At 46.1% G+C, this 17,611-nt stretch overlaps 2 protein-coding genes across 9 annotated transcripts in view; one reads left to right on the forward strand and one right to left on the reverse strand.

The window, feature by feature from the left end:
- Positions 1 to 731, reverse strand: part of LOC144133435 (tectonin beta-propeller repeat-containing protein 2) — a 34,817-nt gene extending 34,086 nt beyond the window's left edge. The window contains exon 1 of one of the 5 annotated variants that reach the window (XM_077666529.1): positions 496 to 731. The gene's annotated coding sequence lies outside the window, so the exon portion shown is untranslated. Of the gene's footprint in view, positions 1 to 48; positions 169 to 495 lie in introns of those variants that run through there. The other 4 variants (XM_077666528.1, XM_077666533.1, XM_077666531.1 and 1 more) reach the window with 4 other exon arrangements.
- On the forward strand, positions 80 to 17,379 carry LOC144133436 (uncharacterized). Of its 4 annotated transcripts, none has more exons than XM_077666537.1 (11): positions 80 to 202; positions 1,427 to 1,555; positions 2,274 to 2,619; positions 5,313 to 5,521; positions 6,040 to 6,306; positions 8,384 to 8,675; positions 9,773 to 10,009; positions 11,253 to 11,401; positions 13,181 to 13,242; positions 13,669 to 13,845; positions 15,216 to 17,379. In XM_077666537.1, exons 2-11 carry the CDS (start codon positions 1,468 to 1,470, stop codon positions 15,219 to 15,221), a joined length of 1,833 nt encoding a protein of 610 aa, XP_077522663.1. In that variant the 5' UTR covers positions 80 to 202; positions 1,427 to 1,467; the 3' UTR covers positions 15,222 to 17,379. The 4 variants fall into 4 exon arrangements, with proteins under 4 accessions (XP_077522663.1, XP_077522660.1, XP_077522661.1 ...); XM_077666534.1 differs by lacking the exon at positions 80 to 202 and adding an exon at positions 762 to 1,012; XM_077666535.1 differs by lacking the exon at positions 80 to 202 and adding an exon at positions 775 to 1,340.
- Positions 17,380 to 17,611: the final 232 nt, after the last annotated feature.

The raw sequence follows: 17,611 nt of genomic DNA on the forward strand, positions 1-17,611 counted from the left end.
GACATTGATACATCGCGACATAGACAACAATGCACGAGGTTGATCGACCTGACGATAAGAGCACGAGTTATTGCCCCAGTTCTTCCGTCAGTTCTAAACATGCATTCGGGCTTAGCTGGCATGAATAGTATCTGCAGTTAGCACACCAACGTCGTTACGCTCTTAAGGGGGCGGCCGTAAGTGTCAAGCACATCACACACAGGTGGGTTACTCGAACTATACTGTTATCTTAGTGAATAGCTGTCCTCTTATCACATCTGACATAAGCGTCAAAGCACGCGCGTAGCCTCCCAGGCATGCACATATCCGAGCTTCGGTAGCTAGCTGTGACAATGACGATGTATATCAGTCGCTGGTGAGCTCCAAGCGCGAAAAGTTCAGTAACTGGACTCTCCCACCAGTTCATAGTGACAACAAGCGGCGAAAAAGTGGGGGACAATTGCGTGAGTCACGTTTAAAAAGCAGGAGCACGACTGGATGGCTTTCGCCACTTACGTGGTTTTTGTCAAGACCGCCGGCGCTTGCACCGATCTACGGTGGTACGGGCGACCTGTGCAGTCGTCTTGGCCACGAAAGAGAAGGAACACTTGAACGGATGTAGCTGCACTGAGCTGACACACCGGATTGCAGCAGTAGGCACAGTCAAGAAGGAACTAAACGCTTCATTCTTGGGCCGCTTTACACGAACACCGTCAAAACAAACTCCTCTTACCAGCGGCAGAAGCAACGTCAACGAGAGAAGGCGTATGCTTTTCTGACACAAATACAGATGGCGACAGCAGCAGTGGCAGTTACTTTTGCAGCTTCTGGTAGCGGCACGTCTTCGTCTACTCCGGCTCACTTGTGCGAACTTTAGCTAATCTTTCAAGCCAAATATATCTCGCGTCGCATCACTAATCATGCTTGCTTGGGCCGTGACAAGCACTGGCATTCGACACTGCAGAGACGATAACTGAGAGTAAACAGGTCGCCCAACTCAAAGGTGAAAACTGTAGTGACCGCAGCCAAAATGGTATGCTCCTTTGCATGACTCTGTGGTCTTGAAATTTCCCAAATGACTTCGCAATATTGTACCGCCGCGTACGAAATGTTCACTTCGTAGTGGCGGTCGTGGAGGTCGCTGTTAGGAATGTGCGAAGTGCTCCAAATCTGTACCACACGTTGTCTAGATCCTGCTACTTTCGACTTGAGATAGTCAAAGTTGGATAGTGCCGAGATAGGCAGCCTTGCATTTCACTTGAACCCTTGGGAAAACTTTCTGCTTCGCGTCGCACAGACGGTAATATTACGAAGGCTGTCATTAAAAGATTCGTTTTAGACGCAGCATTCCTTTTGCTACGGTGAGCTCTTGGCGTAGCTGGCCATTATCGTTATCGGAACAGCTCGCCTTCGATTCATGTGTGACTTTGTCGCGTCTTTACGACAGGAGTTGAGGCGGTCTTTCTACAATGACCAGGCGGTAGTCTGATGTTATCGAAGAAAAAAGACCTCAAATATCTTCGAGATGGAGTGGCAGGGAAGTACGTCAAAAAGGAAACACCACCGCACGTACCAGGTCAGTCGAAATAAGTCCGTTTCACTTACTGGATGGCTCTCGAAACGCCTACTTTTTTCTTTTGCTGCTGGAGAGCTAGCACGGGTATTCCTCCCGCTTACTAACAGCACGGGGGAGGGAAAAGTTGCTTATCTCGATGGCACCGTCAGTAACTTGGAATAACTTTTTCTCGAAGTTGACCTACATGCTGTAAGTTAAACAGTGCTAACCGCATAAGCCTTTGACCTTACTGAAAGCTGTGCAATGCACAGTTCCATGTTTGGCTGTTCTCTGCATCTTCCTTCCTTGCTGCTGACTGCATATCTTTTTTTTTTTTTGCCATTAAAGGTGCTCCAAATTTTTCATGAGCTGTTATTCATTTGTAGCTCAAGTCTTTCTTCAAATCTCAACATTGCCTTGCACGCTGGAAGGGAAATGGAGAAGCATTGTGGAACACTGTCAACGCTTGGCTAATCATTACACTGCATGGTTATCCTTTATCTTCTATTTCGGCAATGTATCAACTCAGATCTTGACACCTCTTGCACAACAGAACCAGCCAGTGCTGGTTCTTCACCTTAATTAAGGCAACAGAAGCTATCCTAGTGTATAAGAAGTTAGGCACTGTGATGGGGTAGGATAAAGGGATGTGGGAAAAGGGCTGACAAAGGTGTTCATCGCCATTTCTTTGTTGCATTCCTCGACACACTGTTTGTCACCATGTGCACTGCCATTTCAGTGGTGAACACTTGGACCACCGCGAATCACCGCCAGAACCAGCGGTCGTCAGAGGAGGCTCAAGAGCAATCTGCGTCAGAGCCCGCAAGCCTGGCCCAGAAATGTGCTCGTGCTTGTCAGAACCGTGCCTGCCTGCAGAGCCTCTCGGTGCCGCACGCGGGGAACTCTAAGGAGCATGGTGCCCCGCTGGGACCCTTCCTTAGGTCTGCATCACCCATCCCTGTGCAGCATTCGCATCTGAGCTCAGCATCGACATCATCTGGAGGTGGTGCATCACTGGGTGTCCCTGAACAAAGCTCTGCCAGCTCGTCGCCAAAATCCAGGCATGCGGCAACTAGCACGGTTGGGTGAGGCATTGCTTTGCTCTAGTCAGCACACTAGTATGCCTGTCTTGGAACCTATAATGTTCTGACACTAGGGTAAGCCATATTGGTGTGTGTTGAGCACGCAGTAGCTAGCACAGTTGGGTGAGGCTTTAATTCATTATATTCAATGCACTGGTCTGTCTGTCTAGGGACTGATTGTTCTGAACGTTCGCATTACCCATACTGCATTTCACTTAGCAGTTAGTCGTATGACTGTTGAGGGCAGCTGTGCAATGATATAATGTACTGGGGACTTTGGCACAGTAAACAAGTCACTAGAATAGCTTTGCAAGTATTGCTAACTTTTTTTCACACACCACTCCTAATGCTGGTCCAGGCCGGGCCCTTATTTGTTATTCTTTTTCTTCTGCGCCGTCATAGCATTTGTAGCCTAATGCTGCCAGAATAACAAGCAGCGAATTTTCCAGTACCTGTAGTCCATGGTGGTTTTCCGGTGTTATCTAGAACATGCATAACTGTTGACGCTGCAGCCGGGGCCGCGTCTTTCAGGCATGGGCCGAATCATCATCAGCACATGTTACTGCTTAACAGTTTATGAGAATTATCTTTTTCAATTCCTTCAGAATGTAATGCACCACTGTGCATATGTTGGCACTGGATGTTCAGAAAGTGTTGTGAATCTTGTGGTAGTTTATTTAGGAGTTAATCGTACTGTTTAAAACAGCAGTTCCTTTTGTGTCTTGTTAATCTCCAGTGGTAAGTAGGAGTTGACTGTTTTTATTTCATTTTTACTGCAGGTGGCATGCAAAGTGGTCACTTTTGTGTCACTGCTTGTCTTGGTGCTTCTCAGTAGCAGTATGTAGTAGTTGGTTAACACTTGGTTGCAGAGTTGCAAGTGACAGTTCTCTTCTGTAAAGTTCTCTACTAAGTGTCAAGGTACATGTATAAGCTGTTATTTTTTTCTTCGCGATATAATGAGTGTCATTATACAGCTGTAGGGCAGAAAATCGCAAAAGAAACATCAAAGATTGACTGTCAGGCACATAAAACAAACAAAATGGCAGGCAAGCAGCAGGTACTGCTTTTTGAGATTAAATTGCACAAATAGCTACCCACCTTTCTGAAAGCAGCTGAAAGAATTGGTGCCATCAAAGATCCCGTCGGTTGAGTTTACATCATTCCACAATGGCCTCGAAAGGAAAGATGTTTAATTAAGTGCTCTTGGTGAATGGAATAAGGTAACAAATGATTCATGCAAGGCATTGCACTGCAAGCGCAGTAGGATCTAAACTTAGTTTCCTTGTGTGACCTTAGTACAAGAACTGTAACTGGCCCTTTTCTGTGTGCAACGCAAGGTTCACGAGTTGCACTGGGCTAACCTACGACCACTTATCAGGCTGGTGACTAACACAGAATAAAATGAAGGCTCTGCATATCCTTTGAAATTATTTATTTTAAATAAATTAATAAATAAAATCAATGTTTTAAGGAGCAAGATACAGCCTAGCAGACTGGAAACTCATGGCAGTGCCAATTTCAGGGAGTTGGATCACATGACCAGATATGGAAACATTTTTTTGAAGTGGTGGTTCTCCAAACGCCAAAATTTGTGCATGTCTCAACACTGTTACGTTTCGCCTACGACGCGCGGTATAGCCGGCGCGGATGCAACGGACGCTGGGGCTTCGTTCAAACTGGCGGTCATTTTGGGCCCGTTCAGTGCTGCCGCAACGCCTCCCGCCAAGCGCGTCCAGGCAGGTTTCAATGCCACGTGTCTTCATGTGCGTGTGTGTGCGTGTGCATGTGTGTGTGTGCATGTTGGTGCCCACGCTTGTCAAAGCACGGCAGCTGGGGAGAGGAGCTCCCCAGCTGGGAGGCAAGGAGGTCTGACCAGCACCGGTCCGGCGGACGCTTCACGTCACGTCTCAACGTGTCCGTGCGTCGCCGTCTCGTGCGCCTCATCCCGAGCCGTTCCTTCTTGCCCTCGACTACGAGGGTATAAAGGCAGCTGCCCCGGACGCCAAGAGGAGGCTTCGATTTCTTCCGTCGAGTAACGTGGTCGCCCTGACCGGCTGCTCTTTTGCGATGCTAGAATAAACAAGTTGTTCTGTTGGCAGTCGACTCATCCTTTGCCAGGACCTTCGGATGTTTCCAGCTGTGCCCCAGGCCGCCAGGCCAACGCTACCCTTGGGGCTTGCGACCCATTTGCAACAACACCCTTCTTTCCTTTTTACCCATTTGATTTTGGGGTTTATTCTACTGTAATTAATTCCTCTCAACAGATTATTGCACAGTACAGCCAGTCATAATTAATTGAATTTAGGTATTTCTTAAGCTGCCATGTGTCTGCATGCTGCTGTTCGCATGCCTGTCTGGCATAAATGGAGGCAAGCCAAGACATGCAGGGTTCCTTGGCACCTTTTGAAAACCATTTGGGTTCCCCGAGGATAAAAAGATTGAGAACTCTCTACTTTAAAGCACCGCTCTCTTGCCTAACTTGGATAAGTCTTATCAGTCAGCGGGTAAACTTAGATTTCCCTTATGACATATAACAACAGTGGATTCACTGACATTACAAACAGACCCATGTAGAGCTAGTGCTGCAGTGCTTTGACACCATTTCTCAACCACTGTATACAGACTGTGGCACTTGGAGCTGTGAATTCGAAATTGCGAGGTTTATCCCTTACACTGCAGTCTCTCCTTTCGTGCAGGGGCGTGAATGTGAGTGTGGCCGCAGCGAGACCCATCGCCACGGTTCCTCAGTTGGTGCCCCAGCAGGTGATGCTCGTGTCTCCCCAGACGGCGCTGCCGGCACATGCGTCGCACATCTATGCTAATCCCTACGTCTCCCCTCGACCATCTTTCGCCCATGAGTCATCGGTGCACCCTCACAAGGGCTCTTCGGGGCCCTTCTTTGAAGGCAAGCTGCAGTTCCTCATTTGTGGATAACAGCCTTTGCTTTGTAAAAGATATTGTCAGACCTGAACAATTTCTCTTTGTACGTACAGGTCGTTTTAAAGGATATAAAAACACCTTGGGAGCTGTCTGACCTGTCACATTGCACTGTATAGTCGCCATCACATTTAGTTCAAACATGTGTGGTGGAATTCTATGTATCTCATAGCACAAAGTTTTCTCTCTGCTTGCATGTTTGCTGATTGCCTGATTTGCTGACTTGGGTCATTAGCCTATCCACAACGCTCGGGAGGAGGAGGAGAGACATTTATTAGGAACAATGAGATTATTGATTTCGTTCGAGTGGGCAAATGGGTGGCTTCCTCATTCTAGGACTCTGCTGGCCACGGCTGCTCGACGAACTTGCTGGACGAGCGCTTCTTGTGCCACAGTGCTCAAACATGTTCAGACAGTGTATAAGGACGTTTACCATTTTAATTAACTAATTAATTCTTTTTTTTTTTATGCCTCTGGTGCTTGCAGAGTCTCAGCACCAACAGCAGCAGCCACTGCCATCATCAATGGTCATTGGAGGGGCAGGAGGTGTGCAAGAGGACCGCTCTGCCCTGGATTCAGCGCTCCAGGACAACTACTACCACCAGATGGAGGAGAACTACCAGATCCAGCTGTACCACCAGCAGAAACGGCAGCAATACGCACAGCAGGCTCACGCACCCCTTCACGGCGCCACCCCCACCGACCACCACCCCCTGCACAGTCCGGGTCCACCACACATCACCAGGGTGTCAGGTGAGCTGCTCTGTAGCACCAGTGGTGCCTAAAAAAAAGACAGAGGCCCCGCTTCACAACAATTCTTCTTGCGGTTCATTCTTTTGCTTACTTGCCATCAGTGCTCGCTACCTGCGATACTAGAGCTAGCAATGGACGTCGCTTGCTAACCTATCGGTCATGACCCCAATGGCTTTCAAAAGCTGCCGATGAGGAACTCCATAGGTCCTGACTTCCATCTTTTCCTGCCTGGAATGCATGAAGAAAGAGCATACAAAGCATGGCCCATCAAAAAATGCCCCATTTCAAGTAATATGGCTGGCTGTATAGTGAAACATTCTGCTATAAGCAATTACAATATGCCCAGGGCCGAAATAAAAGGGTAAAAGAAAAGTGGGGACTTGGCCATCTATCATATAAACTCATGTAAGGGCCGCACTTTATTTTTAATTTGGGAGTGCATTTTGTAGGTGCAGCCGATAAACGAATTAAAAAAAATATGCAATTTTCTCAACTATCCAGTTAAAAAGTAGGGGTGTGGCCCACACACAGGTGGGGCTCTTACACGAGATTATACGGTATATATTTAAGTGCTTGGCAAACACGCAAAGCTTTCTAACGAACGCATTGGCTTAGAGGAATCCAGTTTAAGAACACCTGAGCGTAAGAATGAATTTGGAACAGAATCATCACAAAATTGCCCCTGCTCTGGCCCGTCATTGTGCCTTCATAAATCAAGGATGCCTCTCTTAAGGGCAGGGAAGACTGTCCATCACATTTACTGAGGTCTTTTTCATTTTTCTGTCATATTACGTTACTCTGATTTATTTAATGCACTGCCTGTGTGACAGTAATTATATTTGTTGCAGTCAAACAAGGACATGGAATCTCACTCACTGATACATGCTGACATAGGTAATTGGCCCTACATTTTTCAAAATTTCGAGCTGTTACAGAGCCAAGTGCATTTAGAATGCATCACTGCAGGCGCAGGCGAAAAGAGGCAGCAAGCTGACTTATGGTGTTAAACACAGTGTGGCGGCACTTGGGGTTGCCGCTCACAGTGCACCAGACTTGACTTGGTCTCTCCGACTGAAGACTGCAGGTTTTGAAGCAGCAGTTGTACTTTGAGATGGTTTCGAGCCCTATTACATTGCATTGAAAAATGGGAACAATGTTGTTCTCGAAGCAGCAAGCTGTACTGTCTCGCATTGTTGTGCAGGTTGTGGGGATGGTTACAGTTGCTTTTTCCTCCGTTTTCTAGGAATCGTTGTTAGTGGTACTATCGGACAGTATAATTGCAGTGTCTCTACCTGTGCTATTTGCCCCTGTTACTTGCTGGTTAGTGCTTTCGCTGGCTCCAGTAGTGGGCTGTTTCACAGTATCAGCTGCAAGTAATGGTACCACCAGATTTCGTGACATCCGCCATTGGACGCTGGCAACAAATCTAATTTGGTCTGTATTGATCAATACACATTCCGATCATGAAGAAGCTGCTTTCAGTGGAAAAAAGCTTTTAGAAACTAGATAAGCGCAAAAAATGAAATACAGATGTGTATTGCTGCCCAACGGCTATTTTCACAAGCCAGACTGCGATGGCATCAAATAATTTTTTTTACATATCTTTGACTGAACCGCCCTGCCTTCCACCTCCAGCCGGCAATCGCAGAGTTAAATCTCTCAACATCATCGTCAGTGCCACATGTTTTGAGCCAGAGTGGCAGAAAAAAGAATACATTTCAAATATAAATTTCTTGGAAATAAGTGTCTTTCGTTGCCAAGGGAACATCAAAGCCAGAAACAGCAATTTTCACCAAGGAAAATTTGATGTACCTGTCCTCAGTGTCCCTTTAACATGGTTGGCACTGTTCTGTATCCAGATAACAGTGGTAATTTATTCTATGTGCTTCAATTTGTATAGATGCTTAACAAACATGGCAATTACTGACCAGCCCCACAGTAGCTGCTGTCCTGTACCTGGTTCATTAACTTAAGTGAGTCACAATCATTTTTCAAAAATCTGCCAGACATTTATGTATTGTGGCGAGTGAAGCAAACTGAACCAAGCACTAAATTTTTCTTTTTTTCTCTCATCCAGTGAATGCCAGTGGGTCCAGCCCCATGGGAGGTGGCGGCAGCATGGGCGGCCAACACCAACTTCCTTCCTCATCATCGGTGTCCGCAGCGGTGTCGTACACCCCCGGCATCTTCAGCTCCAGCCAACTGCTGCCCACTGCAGCGGCCATCACAAATGCTGCGGCCCTGCCCATGTCGAGTAGCCATCTTGGTGCTGCCACAACTGCCTCTCCCGCAACCAGCAGCCACCCCCAACTCCTCTCCCTGGCTCCGCAGAACGTCTCTTCTGGGGGCAGCAACTCCTCCTTGCAGAGGTATGGGCGCTCTCGGGCTTCGCAAAGAAAGATGGCGTCAGTTGTAAAAAAGACTGTTGACCGTTGAAGTTTGGGCTGCACAATGCTTGTAGCTGACTTGCCAAGCTCCTTCAGCTCTATTTTTTTTCTTGTGCTTGGGGAAGGGGGGTGTAAGAGCAGGTGTGTCATGCAGGCAGTGCTAGTTGGCATGTGACGTCACCTGTCCCAAGATGGCAGTTCCAAGGGACCACGTTGGATGTGTGAGCTTGGAAACGGGTTTTGAAGGAAACTCACATGACAAAGCAGGGCTGGACATGATTGCACAGAAATCGTGCAAGGTGGAGTAGGTGGAGTTGGCTTCAATTGGCAGAAATTGCCATTAACATCCACCTAAGCACAGCCATACAGTGAAAAAAAAAATTCGGTAGCAACACCTAAGATGTTCACGCGTGAAAATGCGAAAGCATTATATGTAGAACTGCACAAGGTAGAAAAACAGATTAGTGTTTCGCATGAGTACGATGCTACCATGCTGAGTGACTGTGAAGCCAGTGCAATTCCCATTTATAGCTTGATTGCACTGTGTCGCCACCTGCAGTCCCGGTGCACAGCAGTCTACTCGTGTTGATATAGAACGATGATGCAGGCACTGCGAAAGGTCAGACCCTGGTGGGCGAAAATCGTGATCCATGTGCTCAAGCAATGCATGGTGGTCACGCACAGATGCGTTGGCCACGATGACGCGACACTGCAATGAAATTTAATGCCATGTCAAAAAGATGTTCTGATATCCTCTGAATTTTGTGCCAGAGACGCCGGACGGCGGCTTTATGCTACTAATGGGACATGTAATGCTTTCCTGTTAAGATCCTTGCTGTAAATGAAAAATTAGTCCTGTTCTAAGATAAGCTCGAAACCTCTTCCTCGACATCGATTTGCAGACTGAGCTGACCAGGATGGCCAGTTGGATGGAGGTAATGGGTTTGAATTCTGGTACTGCAAGGAAGCCATTGGTTTTTCTGATGGGTACAAGCATCTAGCAGCCTGGTGCAACGATGCTCAATTTGTCCCGGTTTTGTCTTGCACTGGCAAGTGCTGATGTTGTCAACTTTCGGCAGGTTCTCGAACAGCGGTGGTGGAGGTGGTGGAGGTTCGCAGTCGCGTCTGGCGGCCAAAAGTGCTGAAGAGCTACCCCTGCCACCTGGGTGGACAGTGGATTACACCATGCGCGGCCGGCGCTACTACATCGACCACAACACCAAGACCACCCACTGGAGCCACCCGTACGAGAAGGAGGGGCTGCCCACCGGCTGGGAGCGTGTCGATTCACCCGACCACGGTGTCTACTATGTCAAGTGAGAGTCTGCATGTCTTGTGCCATTGTTGGGCTTCTTTTTATAGCAAACACTCATTAACTTGAACTCTCATGCCCCGAAATATCAGTCAAGTTGAAAGTTTGTCTCGCAATAAACTCCACTTGGTACGATGTGTTTTCCACTGCTCATTTTGAGGGGCTATTGTGATGAAAGTTGGTTATCTTTTCTTTGTCTGTTATATTTCTTGTGCTGTCATGCTGCTTACAGGACACCTTTTGTCATAGCTGAGAGCTCAACTTGTGTTGCAGACTTTGCATTGCATATTAAAACTTCTGGTTAGAAAGCTTAAACTTCTACAGTGCACAGTCGAGGCACTTAAAAATTTCAGGGTATCGATTGTCTCAAAACTCCATTTTTTGTTGAAATTTTTCTTGGTTTTTGTGGCTTTGAGTTAACAAGCAACTCCTGATTGACTTGCACTTGCCATGTGTGTTTAGTGCTGAGCATACTGAGATTTCTGTGTTTATTAAAAATACTCATGCGGTTAGGAATAACTCGGAGCCATTCACTAAGGTACCCGTGATAGCCACAGTGTAGCCTGTAGACATAAATTTGCAGCTGATTGTTTTTATTTTTAAACACAAAGTTTTAGCTGATGTTTCGCAGGTTTCTAGGTGCAGTCGGTAATGAAACCAAGGTGAACTTGGTTGTAGCCAAAGCTGTCAAAACTAAGCTAGCAAGAAAGTTCCAAGCGGTGGTAGCTCAGAATAGAAAGTCAGTATGTTGGGTGTTAGTTGCTTATGTCATAGACAAATTCCGCATTGGGTGTTGGAATAATACCTCTCGCACCAGTTTTAAATTCTCCAAGTCTATTTGTGTACTGCAGAAAATGAGATCTTTCCCAAGCTGCAGTGCATTTTTTTGCTCAAAGATGTCCATCCTAACAAGAATGTTAATTTTTTTTCTCAGTTTAATCTTTTACCCTTTAAATATTGGCAAAAAAAAAAATTGTGGAATTCTGATAGTGTTCAGGTGAACACTATCCACAAAATATACAGTGCAAAAATTCTGTGGGCCAGTGAACCTCGCTGGCCTATCACAGGGAAGCTTTGCATTCAGACCATGGTTTAAGCAGTTCCACGTTTTTTACGAGCTTTCCAGCTTAATTGAACCCACCGTACCTACTCAGCAGACGCAAAAGAAGACAAGCCCATGTAGGACTTGCTTTTTTGAGCTGCTGAAATCGCTCCCTAACACCAGAATTGGTCTGTGCCATGTGCAGCCACATCACCAAGCAAGCACAGTACGAACACCCATGTGCCACCCAGTATGGCCAGAGCGGAAGCTCTCCGGGCCACCCGCCACCTCCACGCCACACCAACTTCCACCAGCACAGCGTGCTCGTGCCTGCCAACCCTTACCTCACCGAAGGCAAGTGGTGCCACCATTTCTTCTTCATGCCTCGCGTTTCAACCATGTTTGTATGCACTAGAAACATGGTTATTTTGTGCTCGTTTCTTCACCATGGAAGGACATCTACCAGCCCGCTGTGCGATCCCGTTGCGCTAGAAGTACTTGGGCATCAGTGAACCTGACAGCAGTTACTTAAAGGGACACTGAGGAGAACTCTATCATTTTTTTTTTGTTAGCAAAATCTGATAGTTCGGCATTTCATGGCTTTGTTGCCGCTTGTCCGGGCGCGAAAGATGCATTTATTTCAAAGAAATTTGGATACGAAAATGAAAAAGTTTTTCCCACCGCTCTGATTCAAACTCAGGGAACTCTTATGACGCCACGGCAACTCTTATGACGTCTCAGAACGGAGTGACGTGATATGTGATGAAACGCAGACTCCGTGATTTCTGACAGCTAGCGGTGCGGTGCGCACCCTTCCTTTGCCAGCCTCAGAGATTCGTGGCTTCCATGAAGTAAGGAAAATTCCTCCTAGGTGGCGCCTCTTGTCCTAGGAAGTCGTCACGCTTGTACTTGCGAGATTGGCTTGTGGCGGCGACACCTGTTTTTTAGTTCTTACTATTTTCTACATTACAAGAGCTTTGTTTTCAGTAAGAGTGGCGTTTTAGTGATCAGGAGCTGCTATTCTATCGATACAAGCCAACTTCAATTTCTCCTCAGTGTCCCTTTAATATGGTGGAAACTGGAACAAATGCTTGTCCATTGCTGCTGATGTATCATCATTGTAATCTGACTCAGCATTGGAATTTACTGGTGGGCTGTACCGAATGTGCGATTTTTGTTTACTATAGTTGCCTGCACTGTCAATGGGAAATGGCATGATGCATTGTCATTGTGCTTTCAAGCTATCGAGGCGAGCTGTTCTTGAAATAACGAAATGGTTACGGTGTTCCCTCTCGCTTTCAACCAGTGTTTTACCACCTTTGCTACAGGTGGTGCCATTGCCGCAGGCTTTGTCACAGCCTTATCGCAAACCGTCGCAGAGATCATAGCTTAGAACATAGCAATAAAATAGTTTGTTCAGACATTACTTTTCTTCACATGTTCTACCACTACAAATAAAATAGCTTAGAATCGAAAAAAGCTAGAATCTAACTCAAAAGATTAAAAAGCGCGAAATAAATAAAACAGCATAGTACTTAGCACTGTGGCACACTTCACAACCCAAATCCAAAGGGCAATAAAATCTATTCATCCATTGTGAACTTGCTCAGTTTTTTCAGGACTGCCGGCAGATGAAGGCATTTTTTTATTTGTTGAATACTGTTTGCATTTTTGTTGCCTGTATGGTGGCACTGAGTTATCTCTGGAGATGGGTCTTGTGAAGCCTACCTGACCGCATACAGTGCGTTTTCATTCTCAGTTGGATGTCAGCGAATGGTTACCATAGCAGCTGTCTCTCGCCAGCATGTCTGGCAATGCTTCTCTCACAGAGGAAGCATTTCATGCACTAGACCTTTCCTCGGTGCTGGGGTTGGCCAACAGCCTTTTTGGTTAATTATTGGGCAACAAAGCTCATTCCAGCTCAGTCTGTTCACAAGGGCCATGTCGTTCTTTAGAAAATATAGTTTAGTAATCTTGTTTCTGCTCACATAACATTTTTCTTTTCATGTATCTGCACGTGATGAAAAAAAAAGCACAAAGCGGGAAGTTATGTTGTGGGGAGCACATTGCCGAACGCATATTTTTTGATGGCCGCTGATTGCATGTGCGTTCCGCGTCTGTTCCTTTCAACAGAGATCCCCAAGTGGTTGTACATCTACTCAAGGGCACCCCCGGAGTCTGACCACAAGTTGAAGGTAACATTTGGTTGTTTAAGCCTATTGACCGCAACGAGCGAAGCGAGTGATGTTATTCAGGACTGGAGGTTTGCGTCTTGACATCTGCCAGTAGTGCGCCATCTGACAAAGTGCTCCACAAACCTTTCTCATCCTGAACGGTTCTCGCTGATCATCATGCAAATTAATTAAGCGAGGCGCGTGTAATGTTGTGTCGCGCAATCGAGACTTTTAATCATTATCTCTATGGGTGTTTTGGAGGGCCCGCGCTACTTCGTCGTGAAATGCAGGCCATTGCATGAATGGGGGATGTATACTCGGGGGATCAATTTCCCTGTAATTTACACGGAAACAGTTTCTCTAATTTCCCTTAAATGCCATGCATTTAGGCCTCCTTAGGAAATAGTCAGTTTGTTTCTCGTCTTTTTTTTTTTCTCGGTGCTGCAGTGGAACCTGTTCCGGCTGCCGGAGCTGGAGTTCTTCCAGGCCATCCTGAACCGGCTGCACCGTCAGGAGCTGGAGGACCTGGTCATGGGTTACGAGGTGGAGCGCCTGGCCATCGCCAGGGAGATGGAGAGGCGCAGGGCGCAGGAGCTGGCCAAAGGGCGCAAGGCCTCCACCAAGGTGTGTCTCTGGCATATCCGTTCAATTGCAGTGGTACCACCTGCCATGGTATCCATGGAGTTGTGCTGCTGAGCATGGGTTTGCAGATTCAGTCCCTTGCTATAGTCTCAGTGCAGCAGTAGTGAAGCTCCAAGCATTCTGTTATGTAGAGATGTTGGCTAGTTAGTATGTGACCGACCTACAGGACCTCTGGGTAGCAAATGACGTTTTCCAGAGTTTTCACAGTAAGCAGAGACTAAGGAAGGAGAGAGCACCACACAGCACTGGCTTTTTCAGCTCCACCTTTGTCGTGCAGAAGTTCAGCAGTAATTTTTTTAGTGAGCGTTTGTTCTTGTAAAGGTCATTTGCTCCCATGCTTGTACTGCAAGCAGTTCCCACTAATGATGACTTCTTGTAAGAGTGAAGCATGGGTCTAGGCAATAGTTTTAAGCAGGAGCAGAATATTCGGGCATTTGTTTGTTAGTTTATCCTGGGATTGTATGGAAGCCACTTCACATATGGTCACCGAAGCTTAGGTGATGGGTTCTATCCCTGCTGCGACAGCCGCATTTTGATGAAAGCAAAATGCCAAGACACTCGTGAACCGGAATTTTAGTGCACGTTGAAGAACCCAAGCGGGTTGAAATTTAATCTGGAGTCCTCTATTGTGACGACTTCATAAAGCACAGGTTTCTTTGGCATGCGAAAATGGGTTAACTGTTTACATTTCTGTTTACTAGGAAATACCCTCTTGTGCACCTGCATTCGAAGGTTTTGGGACGCAGTGTTATAGAAAAAATTCACACTGTAGCTTTTGCGTGTGGCCTGCTATAGCTACAGGCAGCCTGATTCTAAGTGTGCAAATTATCTTCCCCGCTGGCTTGCTGTTAGGACGCTGATTCCAAGGTTGCAGGTTTGATAGCAGCGAAATACAAAAACGCTCGTTTCCTCCGTGATGTCAGCGCATGTTAAAGAACCCCCAGGTGGTCTAAATTAATTTGGAGCGTTCTGATGTGGCGTCCCTCATAGCCCACAGTCATGACAGTCGTAGGCTTATAGTGATGATGGGTGTACATATTGGTCTGATGTAGTGTGCATTGCAGGTTGTGCGACTGTTTACATGCGATATGATTTGTCGCTGTCAGTGTCCGTGCATGGAGAAAGAGCACTTAAAATGAAAGCTAATTTCTGAGCAATTCAAAGCCTAACTAAGAAAATTTCATCTAAATCCTACAAGAATCGATGGCTCATGTACCCATTACACCCGAGCCATACACACATATGCCGGGAAGGAAGCGCGACATTTTTTGCCAGCTTTCTGACGAAAGCGATCACTCTTTCCGAAGCAGGTATAATCACCAAAGCCCAACATTCATTTGCTTTCCTTACAGTTATGACTGCTCTTGTGGAGAGAGGGAAATCCGGGGTTGCCACACAACCACCTCCTAGTCACAAGAACGTCTTCAGCGTGCTGCAAAACTGTGTCATGCTTGCCTGCTGCTTCGTCTCTGCCACACAGTGGCCTCGGGAGGCCACGCTGGCCGTGTGCCTCTGAGGCTTCTTTGATGGCTGTGCAAAGAAAAAGGGAGTTTGCTCTGGAATGTGAAGCGCGTGCGTGTGTGTGAGCTGGGTATTGTTGCCGATTTTTGTCTCTTTGGCTTGCTGGCCTGACAAGGTTGCTGCTGAGTTTGAAGAAAAGCCGTATTAACGAACCCTGCAGCCTTAGCGCTCTATGTGGTGGCAGTGTCACTGGCGCCACCTACCACAAACTGTAATGCAATGGGAATGCGGTTGCCTCGTCGCACAGTGGGTACATCAGGATCAGTAGAGAGTGGTTGTTGACGGTCATGTGTCTCAAGATATTCTGTGGACACATTATAGAAGGTTACGTTTTGTGGAGCAATGCAGATCATATTGCACCATGTAGTAGCGTGGCAGCTCGGAACCACTGCTTTCAGGTGCATGTGGCAGATGGCACTAGCGGTTCTTTCCAAATCCGACAGCTCCTTGTGCTCTTGAGCCAGACCTGGTAGGCATCTTGCAGGGCTGGTCTTGATCAAAAAAAAGACGAGGAAAAGTTGGGCAGTCCACAATCAAGATTTGACTGATGACGAAAAATTAAAGGGGCCATGACAGCCTATTTTCATGCATACCCTGCTTATCGCCTTTAATTCCCAACAGGTTAAATTACTATTCTCCGAATTTTCAGTTGATTCTGTGCCGTAAATATTTTTAAAACGAATTTTTTTCGTTTCTTCTGCGAACTGCTTGCTGGTCTGGCAACCTCTGATCGCTGACGTCACGAGGGCATACACGCCCTACGTCGTCTGCTGCGAGCTGTTGAGGTGCTTGCATGCACACCATACACAGCGGTCGCTGGAAAAGTTTTTTTTTGTTTCAGCAGGCCAGGTTTTTTTTCAGCATATGGATGTTTTACGGAATGCTAGTGGAATTATGTATGCAGTATCTTTGGTTGTTTGTACAAGACTCAGCGTTGACTAAGCTTAGGATTGGCTTTGTTATGAGCCATCTAACCAGTCATTCATATGACTACTCTGGGGCAGTGGCCCCCTTGGCTTTTACACTCTCAGTATTTCTTATCGATGTCTTTTACGTTCAAAGAATGTTCACCGTTCGGCTATTTTCTGCTGGAGTAGTGTAGAGAGCCTGTACAGGGTTGATTGTTATACCAGCAGAATTCTGCGTTCACAGCTTCTGAAACATTAAAAGAAATTTAATGTGCTACATCAGTTTCGCTTCCCCCCCACCTTTTTCCAGTCTTTATGTAAAGCATTCTTGTCCGCCGCATTGTCAGGTTTTCTTTCAATATCTATTGCTTACAAACACTTTTCATTTTTCATAACTTAGGTTTACCTAGCTGGTCTGGCTAGCATTGGCAAAAATAAATTCACCACTTTAATACTGACAGCTTGCTATCAGATCAGTGTTCTTCTCTGGATTATTGTTTATGCTGTTTACTGAACCGAATTAATGCTTGGTTGATTACCAAAACCCGCACTTTTGTGCCGGCAAGCAATGAGTCTTCCAGATCGAGTGCCATTGTAATTTCCTCTGTGGCAGCTAGCTGTCAGGTTGAGAATGTTGGGAATTGGTAAAAAAATAATACAGACCATGGAGAAATTCCAGCTTTGGCTTCGTTAACGAACAGGTGCTGAACGAATTTCCAAATGCCAACAGGTCACGATTACGAGCACAGCGGAGCAAATCTACCATTGTGATGTGAAGCAGTGTACAGAAATCTTGAAATGGCATAAAACCTTTTCATACTGAATGTTGAGAACCTATGATGCTTAGCTAACTTCTAGCTTTTAATTGTGGTCCCCTGGTGTTAATGTTTCAAATTATTTTGATAGAACTTGTAATCAGGTCAGGGCATTATTTTTCACGCCTTGACAATCTGTTTAAAACTGCAAAGTAAAGGAATATTTGATCTTCATGCATAAATTTTTTTCTGTGGACGTTTTTAATTGTAGCCCTCTCTGTGAGGAAATGAATGTGGCGCGTAAACTTCATCTGCACAGGATGCCTGGCCTTTTTCAATACGAATGTGTGGTCAGGCTGTTTAATTGTAATTTATTTTAAATGATCAATGCCTTAAACCACTTGGCAATATTTATACAACTTTACCAAGGTAGCTTTCTATGCATTGACATTTTAAGATGCTGTGCTCAACATACATTCTATGCAACAAGCAATAAATTGCGTTATTGCATGTCCAAGGCATTTTTTAGACAGACCGGAGATGTGACCACAAGCTCAGTTTTTG

Source organism: Amblyomma americanum, chromosome 5, assembly GCF_052857255.1.
Source record: "Amblyomma americanum isolate KBUSLIRL-KWMA chromosome 5, ASM5285725v1, whole genome shotgun sequence".
NCBI classification, from domain to species: Eukaryota; Metazoa; Arthropoda; class Arachnida; order Ixodida; family Ixodidae; genus Amblyomma; species Amblyomma americanum.

What these genes read in the sequence shown, in the direction of transcription:
- LOC144133436 (XM_077666537.1), top strand. Translation starts at nt 1,468, where the DNA reads ATGTTATCGAAGAAAAAAGACCTCAAATATCTTCGAGATGGAGTGGCA. An exon ending in AACACCACCGCACGTACCAG is followed by an intron (nt 1,556 to 2,273) that starts GTCAGTCGAAAT and finishes CTGCCATTTCAG; the next exon opens with TGGTGAACACTTGGACCACC. An exon ending in CACGGTGTCTACTATGTCAA is followed by an intron (nt 10,010 to 11,252) that starts GTGAGAGTCTGC and finishes TGCCATGTGCAG; the next exon opens with CCACATCACCAAGCAAGCAC.